The 20,141-nt window shown below is 42.0% G+C and overlaps 1 protein-coding gene and 1 long non-coding RNA gene across 2 annotated transcripts; both read left to right on the top strand.

The window, feature by feature from the left end:
• The first annotated feature begins 5,972 nt into the window (after positions 1-5,972).
• On the top strand, positions 5,973-7,067 carry LOC121724317. Its single transcript, XR_006035185.1, has 2 exons — positions 5,973-6,232; positions 6,976-7,067. It is a non-coding gene; the product is annotated as an uncharacterized LOC121724317 (long non-coding RNA).
• Positions 7,068-15,452: 8,385 nt separating this feature from the next.
• On the top strand, positions 15,453-17,884 carry LOC121724215 (leukotriene B4 receptor 1-like). The gene has a single exon (XM_042110614.1). The coding sequence runs from the start codon at positions 15,461-15,463 to the stop codon at positions 16,436-16,438; it is 978 nt and encodes a 325-aa protein (XP_041966548.1). The 5' UTR covers positions 15,453-15,460; the 3' UTR covers positions 16,439-17,884.
• The last annotated feature ends 2,257 nt before the right edge of the window (positions 17,885-20,141 follow it).

Below are 20,141 nucleotides of genomic sequence, written 5' to 3'. Positions count from 1 at the left end.
GGCAGATCGTTCCACTCCAGTGCTCCTGTATAAGCAAATGAGCATTGCCCCATACTGGTTCTACACCTCGGAGGGTGCAGGTTGGCTACGCTAGCCCTAGTCCTATGATTATGAGATTCCCCAGATCTGGAAAAATGGCTATTTAGGTACACTGGGGCCCTGTTGTTAATGACCTTGTGTACCATATTGAGCCTCAGCTGGGTCACTCTGATCTGAACTGGTAACCAGTTGAGCTCCTGGAAATGCCTCCTTCCAATGTGTTCTCGAGGGCCCAGCCCCATCACAACCCTCACTAACCTATTCTGGGAGACCTGCAATTTTCTTTTTAGTGAGGTTGACAGACCTGCTGCCCATGCTACGCTGCCGTAATCAAAATGACACTGCACTAGGCAGTTGGCTAGAAGGCGTAGGCTTTCACTGTCCAGCAGATCGGCCTTTCTGGCAAGAAACTTTGTGCGGGCGTTGACTTTGCCCAGCACCTGTAGCGCCATTTCCTCCCCACCCAAACTTTCATCTAGAACACACCCTAGGTACTTCACTGTTGTTTTTGCTGCTATCCTCACAGACCCTACCTCTACTCTTAGCTCCTGAGCCTTCTTTAATCTCGGTTTGGACCCAAATAGAATGGACTCTGTCTTCTCTAGATGTAGAGACAGTCTATTGTCACACAGCCAACTGGTTATTTTGGTGAGTTCCTCTCCTAGTCTACTTTGGAGCGTGTTGACCTTGCCCTTGCAGCCTATGTCTTTTAGAGTCTTCCATAGCTTCTTTGAATCGTTTTTATTTTCATTTATTAGATTCATGTAATATTCATTTTTAGCTACCTTAATAAGTCTTTGTGTTTCATTTCTACATTTCTTGTAAATATCAGCATCAGCTTGGTCCTGTGTCTTTTTATACCTCTGCACTGCCTCCTCCCTAGCTTGGATTGCATCTAAAATCTCTGGGTTGAGCCATGGACTTGATCTCTGCTTTATTCTAATTTGCTTAAGAGGAGCCATGGAATTCACTACCTGAAGAAATAACTGGTTAAACAGATCCCAGGCTCCATCAACACAATCCAGCCTGAGCACCGCAGACCAGTCTACTTAACTAAGCAGGTCTTTAAAACTGTATGTGCAGTAGTTCTTGAATGATCTAATTTTAATACATTTATGGCTTGAAAAAGTTTGCCTCTGAACCTTCCTGGTACAGTATGTGATGTAGGGCTGCAGTTATCGATTCTTTTTGTAATCGATTAATCTAGCACTTTATCGATCGATTAATCGGATAATTTTGTTTTGCATTTTTAAACGACCAAAACAAATAATGCATAACGAAAATGACATTGCTGTACAATGATCAAGCAATTGGCACAGAGGTATTTATTCTAACTCCAACATTTGGCTCCAAAACTAAGCCCATTTATTGCAATTTACCAATTTAGTGTTTATAAGTGCCAGTGCCAACAATTAAATAATGTTCAAAATGTTCTCTGTAAAATTGCAACCTCTTGTGCATGACTTAGCTGGGTGAACAAAGCTGTCCATATTATGTTGTTAAGTAATGGGAGGGAGAAGAGGGGTAGCAATTTAATGTATTATGCACAACAGGTTTCATGCTGTAATCTAGACCTGACATCAAAGTAAATATCTGTTTTATGTAGATTTCTACACCTGCAGCATTTGGCTACTAACAAATTATTTCACCATTACTAAAAAATAGCCTACCATAAGGCTACTAACAAATAATTTTACCATTAGGCTCCTAAAAAATCATTTCTGGGGTGAGCCTATTTGCTATGGTAACCTAGCAACCTGTGTGTGTGTGTGTGTGTTCACGCGTGCGGTGCGTGAGGGAAGATGAGGGTGCATGCATGTGAGGGGTTCTTTTTTAGGCATACTATCTTGCAATTGAACGTGAATAAGTTTACTAGGCTACTTAAAAACATCAAAGCTAAACATTATATCACGACATCGCTACAAATATAGTATGTGATTAAAATCAGCCAAAATCAATGTAGGCTATAGGCTACGTAGCTAGATAGATAGATAGCCTACATTATACGCTTGGTGAAACAGCATGGAGTGGATGTTTTCGGTTCAGATGCTAGTTCTTTTCCTTTTTGAGTATGTAATGATCCCAAAACTTTACTTGAAAACTTTAGACATTCTCTGCCATTTATGGACATCTTGACTCCTCAATCGCGCCAGCTAAATTCAGAATGTATCACCAGAGCCCGTCTACGACATTCTCTGGTATCACGATTCACGCGCTAGTGGTGTGCTTCCTGAACAACAGTCCGTGTGGAACAATCAGATCCCTGTGCGTATAGCAAAGATTGTTAAGGCGGAGCAAGATACTTCGTCGTAGTTCATGTCTATGGGCGCGAAATGGGGATCGAATCCTGTCTGCATAAAGAGGCGTGTCGATGACGTATTGACGAGCGTACGTTGCAACCGGCCAACAGCAGCTGCATAAATAACCGGCGCACACCTGATATAAGGTTGATTTTCTCCAGACTGGAATGCTCGAAAACGTGCCCGAAATTCACATTCCTAACTCTATAGAACCAAGACCTTAGCATATGTGGTGAAATTCTGAGCTATGCCCATAGACTTCAATGGAGCAGTCGCTGCCTCTGCTCTGCATAAAGGGGGATTTTGCCCCCCCCCCCCCTCGTGCGATCCGGGTTCCCGGAAGTGGCTCCTGATGAAACATCTTGCTCCGCCTTAACAATCTTTGCGTATAGTGCGCATCATAGGAATTTAACGAGGCTTCGAGGCAGGGTTTTTGCCTCGAGTAATTTTTGTAATCGAGTTATTCGAGTAACTCGATGAATCGTTTCAGCCCTAATGTGATGAAATGTTACATTCATCTGACTAGTCTAGTTGAACTGTATTCCATAGGTGCCAACTCTCACGCATTGGCCGTGAGACACACTCATTTGATTAGTTTCACACACTCACACGCCACACCCCCGATTTCTCACGCTGAAGTGTCAACCCGGTCGGTCAGATGCCTGAAAAATGAGTTTAGCCTATCTATAGATCTACCTGTTGAGCCACGGTTATGCTTTCAGAGACGGTGAGAGGGTTCAAGAGCACCCCCTGTCTGTGGAATTTTCTAAATTTTCTCTCATTTGCGATGCTACTTCAGAAGCCGTCCCAGGCGCATTCCCCCCGCATTTCCCCGGCTTCAGGTATGCTTTGAGTAGGCCTACTATTTTTCACGCTGAAGTGTCAACCTGGTAGGTCAAATACCTGGCAGATGAGGTTCAACTAAACTAAACCTATACATATGATATCACTTTATTGTGATAAATGGTTCGCGAGAAAATTAACATTGAACCGACGTGCAATTTAGGCTAATCATATTTGCATTTTGCACACAGTGCACACCCATTAATCTCGGTTTAATATTTCACTAACCCTTCACACAACACGTGGCAAACCCAATATCACAATAAACAGCAAACCGTACCGAATACGAGGATATAAAGCATGCCTCTGTGCAATAAGTGGTTCCTGAGTAATCCGGTTTTGAAATTGCAACACATTTCTACATAGCCTCATTGGGGCGAAATTATAATGTATTCTAATGTAAACTATTTGTCAGTAGGCCTACATACATTTTTGTAAATTGCTCAGCCATAGATTATCCCACTATGGTTCTTATATTGTCAGGTTCCAGCCAATCCCATTACAGATAAATGACTATATTTATATTGGCATGCTTCCTAGTGACATTAATGCAAAAATATGACGAAAATCAAATAACGAGACACAAATATTGATATAAAGCCTGACATAAGCCATATGCAAACATTCACATCATGCAGATATGGGTACATCCTGAAAAAGGAATAGCATGTAGGCTATAGGCTATGGCCATTACAATGACCGATATATTATCTTAAATAAACTAGCTGAATAACACAGGTGACCACTTCTGCATAATTTCATGGAGTGCTGAAATGTACACACATTTTTGAACATTTCTGAACTGTGAAATGTAGCATATGTTTTTGTGGTTGTGAACTTATTGCAATATCACCATAACTACTCCACCTGTGTGTGCATGGTTATAATTCTGAAGTGCAAAATAGCTTAGGCTACAGCACAAATATTTCCATAAAAATAAGCAAGTCTGACCTCTGAATTTATTTTGAAAGTGCACCTAATTGATGCATTTAAAAGTTAAAATATACAAACATTTCTTAAATTCTTACAAAACACCCACCCACTTTTTAAAATTGTTAGTTTGGACCCCCTTACTTTTGCCGTGCGAAATACCAGTGGTGTTTTTAGCATCTGTTTAGTGCTTCATTGTCATTTTCATTGGATTCACGGTTTAGTTTGATATTTAATTTACTTTTGGACTGTTAGATTATATTGTTAAATGTTGGGACTGATGGGCACTGAAATCTGGGGAGGTATTTGATGATCACTATTACGTTCCATGTAGTTGAAAGAGTGTCGGGATTTCAAACAAACCATCCGCTTTCATGCGTTCATTGAACGTCTGCGGTGCTGTAATGGAAACCTTATTGCGTAGCCAAGTAGCCTATTGAGTTATTTTTAAATTATGCATGATTTACTTTTTATTAATTTCGTAGGCTGGCTTTATTTTGTTATATAGAAGTATCTAAATAACCTGTTAAAATGTACCAGAATTCAGGAAATTGCATCTATTCCAGTTTTCTGGGGGAGGACCCCCATACCCCCCCTCTGAAATGTCCCACCCACTTTCACAATGCCTCCGACGCCCATGGTCCTAGTAGTAGGCTAGATCCCTTTGATACCAATGTTCATTTAACTCTGGGACCCTGGTCCCAGGGATGGATTACTGCACGGGCCTTCCGGGCCCAGACCCAGGGGCCCAAGGTGTCAGGGGGCCCTGAAGCCCAAGCCTTTGCATGGAATCATTGCCTCAATATCAACACATCAGGATGTAGGCTATGAATCTGATTGAATTTAGTATTGGCCATCCCCAAAATGCTAGCCTGACGAGCCAGACCCACATTAAAATGTAGGGTCTGGGCACTCACCATTCGCAGTGCTCAGTCTGAGGGGCGGGATAATCGGTTGTCTTTCAAATTTCCTCTGCACGCAATAGGACAGCACCGAGTCCCATGCGTTTTCCCACCAGCGGAGCTAGTTGGCTAGTTCAAACTTTTGCCATCTCAAAACAAGCTTAACTTGTGTCACACTGTTGGCCAACAGCAATATCCATCTTCTTTGTTTTCAAGTAGCAGGGAATTCAAGCCAAACCGTTGCAAGTCTGCCATCAATCATTATGTTATGCCCCCCTAACGACTCTATAGACGATTTGATTGGCCTGATAGAAGTTTAGTTTTTCGAGCTCACAAGCCAACGGAGAGTTGCTAGACTAGCCCTGGAAGCAAATGTAATTTGCTGCCGCTAGGGTGTGTCTAGATTTCTAAGTTACCAAAATGCACCAGAATACAGGAAATCACATCAAACAAATGAAAAAAATTCTGGAGGAGGACCCCCAAATCCCCCTTCCACATATGTGACAATCAGTGGGGAGCCCTTAATACATGTGGGCCCAGGGGCCCGAAAATTCATAATCCGTCCATGCCTGGTCCCTACACCTGAGAACCACTGATGTACGTTTTTTTTACTGTACGGTATAATGCTGAATGAGCCAAACAAAAATTTCCGCAGCAAAATTTTGGTTGGCCCCACCAAATCTCACTCCAAACGGGAAGTATTAGAAAGAGAAGTGTGGTGAATATGTTCGAGCAGAAACGGAAGCTGGTGACAATGAGCCCAGCACATGTGACTAGTGAAACTTCAATGGCACCTGCCAGCAACAAATGACGCAAAACAGTATGTAGCCTACAACATACACCCAGACAGCACACATACATCTGCCCGATGTTGGTTTCAGATCAGCAGCATGGGATATCCTCCCATATAATAATGTCGCAGGGGTATCGGCCTGAAGTCGCTTCCATGTATGTTGGCTTTTGATCGTTCCTACTATCCAAAGCAGATCCCGCTATCTGTTTTTTTTTTTACCCCAGCTTCCATGTATGTTGGCTTTTGATCGTTCCTACTACCCAAAGCAGATCCCGCCATCTGTTTTTTTTACCCCAGCATCCATGTATGTTGGCTTTTGATCGTTCCTACTACCAGACGCAGATCCCGCTCTATCTGTTCTTTTTCTGCGTGTGTAGCAGGCAGCCAGGCACGTCAGATCAGCCTCCTGGAGCAGCGATTTTCAGGTTGGTAAATTCACTCATGTAAATTGTCAGAAAATAGGCATTGTGTCCAATTGTATGACTGTTTATATATTTGCCTGCTAGCCTAAGCCATAACTTGGTGTACATTACTTTATAAAGAGCTGTTTTGGGGTAATTACGACTTCGTTGTGAACTAATTCACGTTAGCTAGTTGAGCTAACACTGGAAAATATGTTAAACCCAGAGCCATATAAAGGTAGCTAGCGGCTATGGCAAAATGTTAACACTACAGCATCCATGATTACCGGTACAAGGACAGCAATATGCTTGGGTGTAAGAATAGCAAGTTATTATTTGACCGTGAGACTTAACCCAGGAAAGGCTGTCGTTTTTGTATGGAGAGGAGTGGGAGCTAGGCTATTAGCTAACGTTACTGTCTTGGCTGAGCTAACCTGCTGGTCGTGTCATCATAACGCCTTTGCACAGAGAAAAATGCACAGATAAATGCATCAGCCAAAGTTCCCAAAGCAAATGTAGGCTACGTTTCAGTCCCAACTTTCTCTAGTCACTTCCAGAGTTCGTGTTTTGGCCGGCGTTAGCGCGCTAGCCAAGTAACGGCATTAGCTCGCCTCTGCTGAGGTAATACTAATGGGTTTGAAATCTATTTCTCCGAGCTCGGTAGTGGTTCTCTGCATCTATGAAAATTCCTTAACAGCAATCGGTAAGGGTAGACTTTAAAGATGAAAGTGTTGCGGTGAATTAATTGTTGTTTTTGTCTCTTGCAGGAGAAGAACCTGATTTTTGGGGGAACATTTTCTAACAGCATTTTTTCATCATTCAGACTTTTTTAAACATTAAATAAAATGAATTGAAAATATTTCTGGCATCTTTCTTGTGTCTTTATAGATCTAATCATTTATAGCCTAGTGTAAAATGTGCAATCTCAAGTTCCGACCTAAATAAATAAAGGTCGTATAAGCCGGGGGTGGGCATAGCGTTGATGAGTCGTTGAAACATTGGCTCATTGTTGTTTTCGATGATTTGCCGACATCCCGGCGATGTCTTGCCAATGTGCAAACGATGAGTCGTTGAAACATTGGCTCATTGTCGTTTTCGATGATTTGCCGACATCCTGTAGCCTGGCTAGCGCCACCACTTCTCAATGAGACGTGGTCTGGGAACCAAACGTTCATTTTCTCGTATTAGAAAAAAATGCCCAGATCCGTTTATTGGGTGCCACGGATGTCTATCAAATGCGTCTGTGCATAGCTCATCATCGTCTTGCTTTCCCCCCTGTTCTGTGATTGGTTCCCTATCTCAGGCGAAAATTTGCTCCATGGTCTCCAGGCTGCCTTAGCAGCGTGAATCAAATTGCGCGCAAGGCAGCATGGGAACACCCAGGCTAGACATCCCGGCGATGTCTTGCCAAAGAGCAAACGCTTCCTATGCGATGTCTTCTAGACTGTAACGGCATTCATTGGCCCGACATCGGTAAGATTTATGTGTGCCGTCTGGGCAGTACAATATGTGAAATTGGCTTAAGCTATGTAAGGGATAATGGACGACACGGTGGTCTGTTCACAGAAGTTAATGCACGGTCGAGGTTGTAAAACGGCCCCGACGCAAAAACTTGCAAGACAAACTGCCGTTACTAGTTCTAAATAGATGGTTGCTACGTCCAAAGGCCACGTTAGTTCTATCTCTCCCGTTGTCAAGCGGGCGTATCCCAAGATTCTGATGAATCTAATCTAATGATTCTATTTTACTTAGCCTGCTGTCATCCATCTAGCTAAAAGCCACCTCCATCATATGCTACAATGTTGCCATCAAAGATTCTAGAACAGAGCAAGATGGATTACTGGCAGGAGAATACATTGGATATGTTGAAGTACGTTTTATGACTCTATGGTCGCCATTTTAGTAAGCTCAGGTGTCGTCACAGACGCTGGCTACCGTGGGAATCCTATGGCGCTGATCCTTAAATGTTAACAATATTTTGTTCTGTAAAGCTGTATGTTGAAATTACGAGAAACCCAATAGACCACACCATGTCTAGACCAGTTAAATATATTGTATAAAGACAATGTCAAATTATTTCCGAGGGTAAATTAGGCTAGGGCACTGACATCTGTCCATCATCCACCAAAACTAAGTTCAATGGACCTATAGCCAGTGTGGGAGATAACGCCTTACTGTAATTTCAGGTAAAGGTCAATTTAAATTTCAGTAATTCGTTACAGTTACTGAATAACTGTAACGTCCATTCCTGCATTAGGTCTAGGCTACTCACAATATCTGTCTAGCCTAGGGTTTCTCAACGGGGGCGTTCGTACTACCTGGGAACGTGAGAGGTTTTTTTTTTTGTTTTTTTTTACATTTCACATCACATATTTTTGGTGCAAAAATAGGCTATTTTCATTCATGGGTTTCTAACCCCTCTACCGTCCCAGCTACATTTTACTGTTTATCTACAGTATGCTCAGTGGTCATACAGTGCAGTTCGGGCCTGCACACGCCCGGACTCACGTTCCCCAGCCCCAGCTATCGTCATCTCTATAGCCCGTTTTCCGCTCGCTGTTGTTCTGCAGCTGCTCTGAGCGTAGTCTCCACGAAAAGACCGTTGCTAATCCGTTGGATTGTTATGGTGCATATGTAGCTCATCATCGTCTTGCTTTCCCCCGTTCTGTGATTGGTTCCCTATCTCAGGCGAAAATTTGCTCCATGGTCTCCAGGCTGCCTTAGCAGCGTGAATCAAATCACGCGCAAGGCAGCATGGGAACACCCAGGCTACTGGCGCAGTGTAGCCATCCGTCAGTCTTCAGTCTTGCCCATCCGATTAGAGGGCTTTCCTTCGTTTAGGCCTACGCTCACCATCTTAAAAAGACGCGCAAGTCAACACTGCGCTGAAACTCAAGAATCAGTCAAATCGCGAACAGCCACAACTCCGTTTAATTGTCAGGTGTGATGAAATACGTTCATATTCCACTTTTTATGTCATAAACGTTGCATGCCTATGTAAAGGTTTTGTGGTAGGATTGTCCAATGGTCAAGCTGTTGCTTCAATTTGTGTTTTAATCTATACGACGCACCGATGCTGGGTTCATCAGTTTTGCGCAAGTTTAAAACGCTTAGCCGACTGCGTAATTTGTAATTTTCATTCTATAAGTTCCACTTTTCATGTCATGAATATAACATGCCTATGATGAGGCTTTGCAGTTGTACAATATGGTCAATCTATTGTCTCAACTGAGATTCATGTGATGCTCGCACTGATGCTGGGTTCATGCACTTGGCCTAGAACAACATTTTGGAGAGGGAATGAGAGAATGAACGCACGCAAGAAACACTTTTTAATTAAACGTAGGCCTAATTCACAAATACATCGTAAAACACTGAAAGTTAATATTTACACCACGAGTCTCACGTCGCTCTCAAGCTCAGTCACTTGCTGCCCTCTTTTGAGCTTGCGAGAGGCTGAAGCAGTCATACACATTTGCACAATTGTTGCCGCGACGCAGCCTACGAATTTAATACAAAGTAAATAATGCTTAATTAAATAAAGGCAGGTGCTTACACAGCATATAAGTAAATAAAAGAGCCCGGTCATAATTTGAGGATTTACAGTAGATGAGTATTGGCCTAAATAATAGGACTACAGCTAATTTATAACTCAAGCAAATGTTTTCAATTATAACATATCATTGCACAAATTAAGTTCAACGGTTAGATTTATTTAGTTAGTTTGCCTGCTAGCTAGCTTATAAGTAGGCTATACAGTCTCTCAATGGGATTTTATGTGATCTATAATTTACAAGTAGGCCTACAATAGGTACTTCTGTCTAAATAATAGGCCTTTACCTTATTCAGTGTAAACTTGGAAAAGATCAATCGGGCCTTTCACACTGTCAGTTCTTGCAGTTCATTACCGAGTAAAAAAACAGCTGGCAACGTTAAAAACAGCTGTTCAGATGGGCTCATAGAATTGGAACTGTATGAAATGTTGCGCTGAGCTTACCAAAATGGGCCCCTGTCGGGCTCAGAGCGTACTTCATGCCTATGACGTAACTGATCTATCTTCCTCCGCTCTAGAATCTTTGGTTGCCGTGTTCTGAACGTCTGCATTTTACAGCTCTGATGACAGTTAATTTAAACATAACAACGAGTTCGGCGAATTAATATACAAGTGTGATACGGCCAAAAAAATGGATCTTCTTCATAGGTGTGCAAATAACATACGGTTAATGGTCGTTCTAAATTCCGTAGGACAATGGGAAATTCAACCAAGCAGTGGAATAATCATAGGTGCCAACTCTCACGCATTGGCCGTGAGACACACGCATTTGATTGGTTTCACACACTCACACGCCACACCCCCGATTTCTCACGCTGAAGTGTCAACCCGGTCGGTCAGATGCCTGAAAAATGAGTTTAGCCTATCTATAGATCTACCTGTTGAGCCACGGTTATGCTTTCAGAGACGGTGAGAGGTTCAAGAGCACCCCCTGTCTGTGGAATTTTATAACTTTTCTCTCATTTGCGATGCTACTTCAGAAGCCGTCCCAGGCGCATTCCCCACGCATTTCCCCGGCTTCAGGTAGGCTATGCTTTGAGTATTATTGAGTATTTTTCACGCTGAAGTGTCAACCTGGTAGGTCAAATACCTGGCAGATGAGGTTCAACTAAACTAAACCTATACATATGATATCACACATCAGGTGAACGTGCGGAATCTAAGCTATTATTAGCGCCAAGTTGCTGTGATATATGGTTCGCGAGAAAATTAACATTGAACCGACGTGCAATTTAGGCTAATCATATTTGCATTTTGCACACAGTGCACACCCATTACTCTCGGCTTAATATTTCACTAACCCTTCACACAACACGTGGCAAACCCAATATCACAATAAACAGCAAACCTTACCGAATACGAGGATATAGAGCATGCCTTTGTGCAATAAGTGGTTCCTGAGTAATCCGGTTTTGAAATTGCAACACATTTCTACATAGCCTCATTGGGGCGAAATTATAATGTATTCTAACGTAAACTATTTGTCAGTAGGCCTACATACATTTTTGTAAATTGCTCAGCCATATCCCGCTATCATGGTTCTTATATTGTCAGGTTCCAGCCAATCCCATTACAGATAAATGAATACATTTATATTGCCATGCTTCCTAGTGACATTAATGCAAAAATATGAAGAAAATCAAATAACGAGACACAAATATTGATATAAAGCCTGACATAAGCCATATGCAAACATTCACATCATGCAGATATGGGTACATCCTGAAAAAGGAATAGCATGTAGGCTATGGCCATTACAATGACCAATATATTATCTTAAATAAACTAGCTGAATAACACAGGTGACCACTTCTGCATAATTTCATGGAGTGCTGAAATGTCAACACATTTTTTAACATTTCTGAACTGTGAAATGTAGCATATGTTTTTGTGGTTGTGAACTTATTGCAATATCACCTAACTATTCCACCTGTGTGTGCATGGTTATAATTCTGAAGTGCAAAATAGCTTAGGCTACAGCACAAATATTTCCATAAAAATAAGCAAGTCTGACCTCTGAATTTATTTTGAAAGTGCACCTGATTGATACATTTAAAAGTTAAAATATACAAACACTTCTTAAATTCTTACAAAACACCCACCCACTTTTTAAAATTGTTAGTTTGGACCCCCTCACTTTTGCCGTGCGAAATACCAGTGCTGTTTTCAGCATCTGTTTAGTGCTTCATTGTCATTTTCATTGGATTCACGGTTTAGTTTGATATTTAATTTACTTTTGGACTGTTTGATTATATTGTTAAATGTTGGGACTGATGGGCACTGAAATCTGGGGAGGTATTTGATGATCACTATTACGTTCCATGTAGTTGAAAGAGTGTCGGGATTTCAAACAAACCATCCGCTTTCATGCGTTCATTGAACATCTGCGGTGCTGTAATGGAAACCTTATTGCGTAGCCAAGTAGCCTATTGAGTTATTTTTAAATTATGCATGATTTACTTTTTATTAATTTCGTAGGCTGGCTTTATTTTGTTATATAGAAGTATCTAAATAACCTGTTAAAATGTACCAGAATTCAGGAAATTGCATCTAGTCCAAAAAAAAATTTCTGGGGGAGGACCCCCATACCCCCTCTCTGAAATGTCCCACCCACTTTCACAATGCCTCCGACGCCCATGGTCCTAGTAGTAGGCTAGATCCCTTTGATACCAATGTTCATTTAACTCTGAGACCCTGGTCCCAAGGATGGATTACTGCACGGGCCTTCCGGGCCCAGACCCAGGGGCCAAGGTGTCAGGGGGCCCTGAAGCCCAAGCCTTTGCATGGAATCATTGCCTCAATATCAACACATCAGGATGTAGGCTATGAATCTGATTGAATTTAGTATTGGCCATCCCCAAAATGCTAGCCTGACGAGCCAGACCCACATTAAAACGTTCGCAGTGCTCAGTCCGAGGGGCGGGATAATCGGTTGTCTTTCAAATTCCCTCTGCACGCAATAGGACAGCACTGAGTCCCATGCGTTTTCCCACCAGGGGAGCTAGTTGGCTAGTTCAAACTTTTGCCATCTCAAAACAAGCTTAACTCGTGTCACACTGTTGGCCAACAGCAATATCCATCTTCTTTGTTTTCAGGGAATTCAAGCCAAACCATTGCAACTCATGCCATCAATCATTATGTTATGCCCCCCTAACAACTAGACGATTTGATTGGCCTGATAGAAGTTTAATTTTTCGAGCTCACAAGCCAACGGAGAGTTGCTAGACTAGCCCTGGAAGTAAATGTAATTTGCTGCCGTTAGGGTGTGTCTAGATTTCTAAGCTACCAAAATGCACCAGAAATCACATCAAACAAATGAAAAAATGTCCACATATGCGACAATTAGTGGGGAGCCCTTCATACGTGGGCCCAGGGCCCCGAAAGTTCATAATCCGTCCATGCCTGGTCCATACACCTGAGAACCACTGGTGTACGTTTTTTTTTATTGTACGGTATAATGCTGAATGAGCCAAACAAAAATTTCCGCAGCAAAATGTTGGTTGGCCCCACCAAATCTCACTCCAAGGTTTTTTGAAAAGTTGGCAGCCCTGAATAATGTATTTTAATGCCAGTAATAATTGTGGTACTTGGAGAGCCAACTGTTTTCTGAGGTGGTACTCATTGTGAAAAGTTTGAGAGCCACTGCTGTAGAGAATTGTGCCAGCAATGCAATGATGACAGAATAGATTTAAGATTTCATTTAATAAAGAAAATGTATATGCCACACTTATATAATGAAATTTATTTAATGATTATAATGACTGATACATGTTTACACCAATCATCAATTTGGTAGGATCTGCTGTTTATTGTTTTCATACAGAGTGCACCTCAAAGCGCATACAGTAAGTCAAACATAACAAAAACAACACAAGGTATAATGGTCCATCGGCTCATTGACTGGTTGAAAGTGTCCATGGTCATTGATAGGGTATGCAGCTAGTGATGACTCTCTTCATGATTCTCTTAGACTGGATTGTATTGGCAGATACTTAGTTTGCAATCTAGATCAGTGGTTCTTAAGTGCATGGATGTAATGCCAACTTTGACTGATTGACATTGGTGGCGCTAGAGCACTTGAGGTACAGACATGAAACTTGGTGAAATGAATCATGGGACATCAGTGTGACGGTTCTACGGGCTGCCATAGACTCCCATGGCAGAAGAAAGTATAATAATAAGAAAACATAGAAACACAATGGGGTCCTGCACCTTTGGTGTAGGCCCACAATGACTCAATACACTTGGAGGAGGTCTGCATCCTTTCTTTTCCAGACATTTTTGGATTTTGCCATGGTATTGTTTTAGTATCGAGATATTTATGGCAGGTATTGTATCAAAGTCATAATTTGGGTACCATGACAACACTAGTCTGCAGTCACAGACACAGTTCACAGCTCCGGACAATATCCAGTCCACTCCAAGGGGCTACAGAGGGAACCGGAGAGGTTGATAAATCCGTTCTAAAACCAACACAGGTTGGTTTCCCACTTTCCTCAATTAAGACGAATAGTGTGTTGATTGATACAGTATTGCAGGCCTCTTGCTGCCAGGAGTCTGTGTATTGTGGCATGGTTTTATTTCAGTTAGCCTATTAGCTGGTTTGATTTGCATTGAGCTCAATGAGCATAAAAATAAAACCATGCCAATCTCTAGGTATGGTGAAGGGTATGTGATGATGTTGGGCCATTTTAATTCCAAAGGCCAAGGGAACTTTATCAGGATGCATAGTATCCTGGATCCATAAAATAACTGGCCTTTAAAAATACAAATCTGCCTGCCTCTATGGGAATTTAACATAGGGTGCCAATACTTATGACCGCTGTATTTTAAGGAAGAACATTTATTTATTTATGATACATTATTCATTCACAAAGAAAATTGGTGTCCTTAAAGGTTGGATATTTCCTCATTTTTTACTTAAGGCATTAAGATAAATGTCCAAAAGATGATTTTATGTTTCTCTTTTTAGTCAACTTTAGCAGAAGTGCCAATAATTCTGGAGGGTATGTATCTTCCACTCCATGAAAAGTGTGTTAATGCATCAGGAATTAGCCTACAATATAGACTAAAACGTTTGTTGTTTGTATTATTCTTCAGGAACACTTTAGTTTGTTAGGGTGTGAAGCAGCACTTGTAACATTCTGCAAATTTGTGATCGTCTGATGAATATGAGCATGAACATACAAGACACAAGTAAACACTAGGTTGTAAAGCTAAATTTTTTGGCAGTAACGGTAATGGCGTTATTAAAATGGGAAGAGTAATCAATTAGATTACTCGTTACTGAAAAAAAGTAACGCCGCTATTTATAACGCCGTTATTCCCATCACTGCTGAAGGCTAACCTTTAAATAACCAAATGACAAGGTCATTCCACAACTAATCAGTTGACATTTGGCCACATGCAATGACTACAGATTTATTTATTTTTCCATTTTTATCATCACTACAACTTTTGTTGGTCTTCACTGCCAAATACACAAATCAGGCAGAAGGACAGGGTGCTCTGAAGAATATCTTTTTAAAACAGGTCCATAGAATAACAAATCAGCATTTTTAGGTAATTTCTGCTGTAAGTGTGTGAAGTGCAAGGCAGGAAGTTTGCTTGAGGTTATTGCCTGCAACTTCCTCTTGATTGCTCACACTGCTCTCACAGCTCATAGTGGTCACATTGTTCCGGCAACTGTCATTACTATCATGCAGCAGCTCAACATCACCAGCATCAGCTCCACTGCCCCGGTCTCGCTAGGGACCCAGGTGGCAAGTGCCATGCTGGGCTTCTGCTGTGCCCTGGGGGTGCCTGGCAATCTGGTGGTGCTGGCCGTCCTCCGACGCAGACTGGCTGAAGGAAACTTCACTCTCTGGCTGATGCTGAACCTCTCTGTGTCAGACCTGCTGACGCTGCTCACACTGCCTGTGTGGATTTACACGTTGTGTCACGGCTGGAGTTTGGGCCTGGTACCTTGCAAGCTTCTCTCCTACCTGGTGTACTGGAGCCTCTACACCAGCGTGCTGTGCGTCACTCTCCTGAGTGTGCAACGCTACATCCAGGTGCTCTATCCACAGCGCTGGGCCGAGCTCAAGTCTCCGGGTCGCAAGATTCTGCTGGGACTCGTATGGGCTCTTGGAGGCATTCTGTCCTGTCATGCTCTGGTCCAAAGAGAAGTGATATTGGAAGGGGATGGACGGCTCCACTGCTTGCAACACTACAGGTCGGACGGGGAACAGGTGACCACACTCCTCCTCGAGAGCCTGCTGCTGTTTGTACTTCCGTTCTCTATCCTGGCTTCCTTATACGTCAGCCTGCACAGAAGGGTGACGCAGAACATTCGTTCGGGACACGAGAGGATGAAGAAGCTGGTTGTCAGCATCATTGTGGTGTTCTTCATCTTTTCCATTCCAATCCACCTCAACAATCTGTTCACCGTTGTGGCAGTTTCTTTGAGATCACATGACATCCTGCAGTTTTCCAAGGTCACTAAGAATGCTGCTGGAGCACTGACTTTCATCAACAGCTGTGTGAACCCCTTCCTGTATGCTTTTTCCCACCGGGAATTGCGTCAGTCCACAGCCATGCCACTGAATCCTGCACTCAGTCCAAAACAACACACTGGTAATAGACCCAACCGCATCCTCAAATCTATAGATATTGCTCCCTTAATGAACAGCAGGTGATGTCATATTAGAGAGTACACTACCTGATCCGATCAGGTCTCAGAACTCAATATTTGAAGATGTCCAGATGTAAGTCATGTTCCACTCTCTCTTATCAAATAAGTACTGTATGTCAGACAATCAAGCAGAAATGGAATATAGTATTCAAAATTAAGTTTTCATCAGTGTAAATATTAATCGTTGCATTTACATTAGTTGAGATTGAGCCCATAACGCTTGCTTTTGAGTTTTCATGTTACTTGATGGCTGCCATATTTCAGTTGGTTGCAATTCAACAACCTAATTTGTGTGCCTTGTGATCCTTACATCTTTAACATGGTGAATTTTACTTTCATGAAAAACTTAAGACCTTACAACACGAATGCATTGTCAGCAATGGGTTTCAAAGGGCAATTACACTCAAGATAAATGATTAAAATAATAATAAAAAAACACCAAGTATCATTCTAAAGTAGCATTTTATTATGTTTCATCTATTATTTACATATCCGTTTTTTTTGCAAAGTGTTAGTCATCAATTTCATGCAACTATGAAGCTGGGTTGTAGTTAGCTAGTAATCAAGGATCTTTGGTTGTACCATCCTGAAAGTCAAATGCATGTATGACATGCACATGTTTGAAACCATTTGTGGTTAGTCGGTCAGCACCTTCCTGCCTCATATAGCTCTCTCTGTTTGAGGGTAACACATGGGTAACCAGACAGACCCCCTTAGCAAATTTGAATTGGCTCTGCAGGTGAGTCTGGAAAGGAGCATTGACATTAAATTCCAAATCACCAAAAACCCAAGAATGTGTTATTTTCTGGAATTTAGTAAAACGCTGGTTACAGATGGCTCTGGGGGTTTCTCCTGGGGCGGTGGGGGATGGGGTTACAGTAGTTAAATAAGCTAAAAAAGCTATTTTAACAGGGCTACCATACCCTGATACACAACCTGATCTGTGACAGGACTACGCAGTATACCCACTTAAAAAGCATCACCATCTCCGTATGCCCATTTAAAATAGGCAAGGATAGGTATTAACATTTGGGTTTGATCACAGTATACCCACTACAGCTAACTAGACTACACCACTGAGGATGTGTGTGAACAGGATGACAATAGGATATGTATTAGTTGTTCTGAATTAATAGAATCTTGGCTCTGTCACAGATTTATTATACCACAAGATGATACCCTATCTTGTCTTTACAGTACTCATTGTTTTTGTCCCCATTGTTAAACATGATAATGTACAGTATGTTTTATATGGCATTATTGTTAATATTATTATTATTTAGAATGCCCTGATGCATTATTTGTAATATTTGCAATGAAGGAAGTGATTATTCACTGTCCATGAGAACATGAGTTGTTATCTTGCATATTGGTCTCCTGTAAAATAAAAAAGGGAAATACACTTCCTATGCTGTGGTTTGCCACGTTTCTCAAAGCTGAAGAGGTTTCAGAGACATGTGAGGAAGACTTACAAATCCTCACTTGCCAAGCAACTGCTCAAGTTCCCATGTGTTGCTGAATCATTGCCATTAAATTCCACCTGCGTAATATATGGCATGGCCCGTGTTCAGAAGCTGAACGGTGATGGCAAGACATTTGCTGATATTGCAGACTATGCCTTGACCACTGTGCTAGCTGAAGCAAGTCACAGCACCCGTGTTGACATTGTTTTTGATGTATATAATGAGGCTTCTATCAAACACATCCAGAGGTGCAGACTCAGGCACAGAGTTCAGCAATGGAAGAGATTACTACAAAGCAACAACAACAAAACAAATCTTGCTACCTTCTTGCTCAAAGAGTGGAGCAAAGAACAGTCTAGAACTCGGTGAAAAGGTTCTATACACTACAACCAAAGATCAGTGTTACAAGCTGACCCAACAGGGAGTACACAAGGTAGCAGACCTGTCGTCCACTCAGGAAGAGGTTGCCACCCGTATGCTAGTCCATGCTTGCCATGCTTCAAGGACTAGTCACAAATCTGTCATCCTTGTGTCTGATGACACTGATGTCTTGGTGATAAGCCTGGCTACCAGTGACACACTCACATGTGACCTGTTCCTGAAGACAGGGACAAAGAATCGCACCAGTTACATAAACATCTCACAACTCGCTTGTGGTCTGGGTTCACAGTTGCGTCAGGCTTTGCCTAGTTTACAAGCATACACAGGCTGCGACACTGTAAGTGCATTTGCAGGTTGTGATAAAGTGTCAGCCCTAAAACTTCTTCAGAAGAATGAAAACTTCTGTGAGACCTTTCAGAGGGTTGGGGCAGACTGGACAATGACACCTGAGTTGTATGCAGCCTTACAGGAGTTAATGTACAGCTCCAAGTCCAGAATCACCAACATCAATGAAATGAGGTATGTACTTTTTTGTGCAAAGAAAGGCATAGAATCCTGGCAGTTACCTCCATGCTCAGATTCTCTCAGGAAGCACTGTCTCAGAGCTAACTATCAAGGTGCTATCTGGAGAAGATGCCTTGAGAACAACCCTGAGGTTCTTTCCCCAGTTGAGCATGGGTGGTCTAGAGTGGACCAAGATGGTGACTTGCAGCTCTCCATAGACTAGTTCAATGTCTCCATTGGTCCACAAGCAGTATTTGAGTTTCTGTCATGCTCATGCAAGAGGGACTGTGGGCTAGTCCACATATACCAAACTGATCTTTTTTTCCTCCGTCTTCCCTGGAACCGTATCAAGAATATTTGTGTCTAAACGGATCCATCTCAACATGACTCAACACGTTACTTCATATCCCAGGCCTATAGGTGGCACTGTTTCTCTTACAGAAATTGACCAAAGCTTGCACGCTGTAGGCTATACAAACAGACAGAATAGGCTACGACGAAAATGGCTAGTGCAAGGAAACCAGAATTGTTTGTGTGGACTATAGTGAACTGTCAACTGTAGTCAATTGCAAAACTAATAAACTTTATTTTTACGGTTTGTGAAGGGTGCAGTCCCGTCCTTTATTTGGCTAACGCAGGTACAAATAATCTCCTTTACTTTCTTTGGTTGTAGAGAGTCCGCGATTCACATTAGTTTTGGCTATCACCGCAAGTGCATAGGCTACTAAACGCTAGGCCTACCCAAGTTCTAGGCTATTCCGTCGCCACATTTATAATATTGCTATAATAGGCTACCTTCGTTAATACTTTTGCCTGCATCAAAGCCCGCATTTGCATTCAGTGTGCATCTACCATAGGCTTAACATGAGTTCTAAGCACCTTTGTATGCTCATATCTGACTTCACTAATTATGAATGCATTTATTTATGTTGTAAGACATCGGCACTATGCACAAATTAATTTAAATTTACCCTGCACTTCCCTAATAACTTCTGACTAATTCTCTCGCGTCACTGACAGTAGCTAGAATGCATCAAGAAAACACAGGGAAAACACTGTTCCGTCCACCAAGTCATGAGCTATTGGTGCTGGGCAGCACCAGTTGTGATATTTATCCTACTGAGTGTAATCGTAGGTAATGTCATGTATGGAAACTAGTATTGTTAGGCAATACTATAAGTGTCAAGTCCAGGGCAGCTGTGGTGTGGCGATGACATCATCAATACGCAAGTATGTGGTTTTGCCGTCCAAATGAACTCGCAAGGGCTACAGTTTCAGATTTTTCCACCCTGGGACCAGGTTTCAAAAAAGTGCGATGCAAAACCTGTGCGTTTAACCCAAAAAGCGTCTCCGTGTGGA

This window comes from Alosa sapidissima, chromosome 11 (assembly GCF_018492685.1).
Source record: "Alosa sapidissima isolate fAloSap1 chromosome 11, fAloSap1.pri, whole genome shotgun sequence".
NCBI classification, from domain to species: Eukaryota; Metazoa; Chordata; class Actinopteri; order Clupeiformes; family Clupeidae; genus Alosa; species Alosa sapidissima.
Note: the sequence above shows the minus strand (reverse complement) of the source record. Positions and strands in the feature narration are given on the sequence as shown.

Coding starts and splice junctions, on each gene's coding strand:
- LOC121724215 (XM_042110614.1), top strand. CDS start 15,461: ATGCAGCAGCTCAACATCACCAGCATCAGCTCCACTGCCCCGGTCTCG.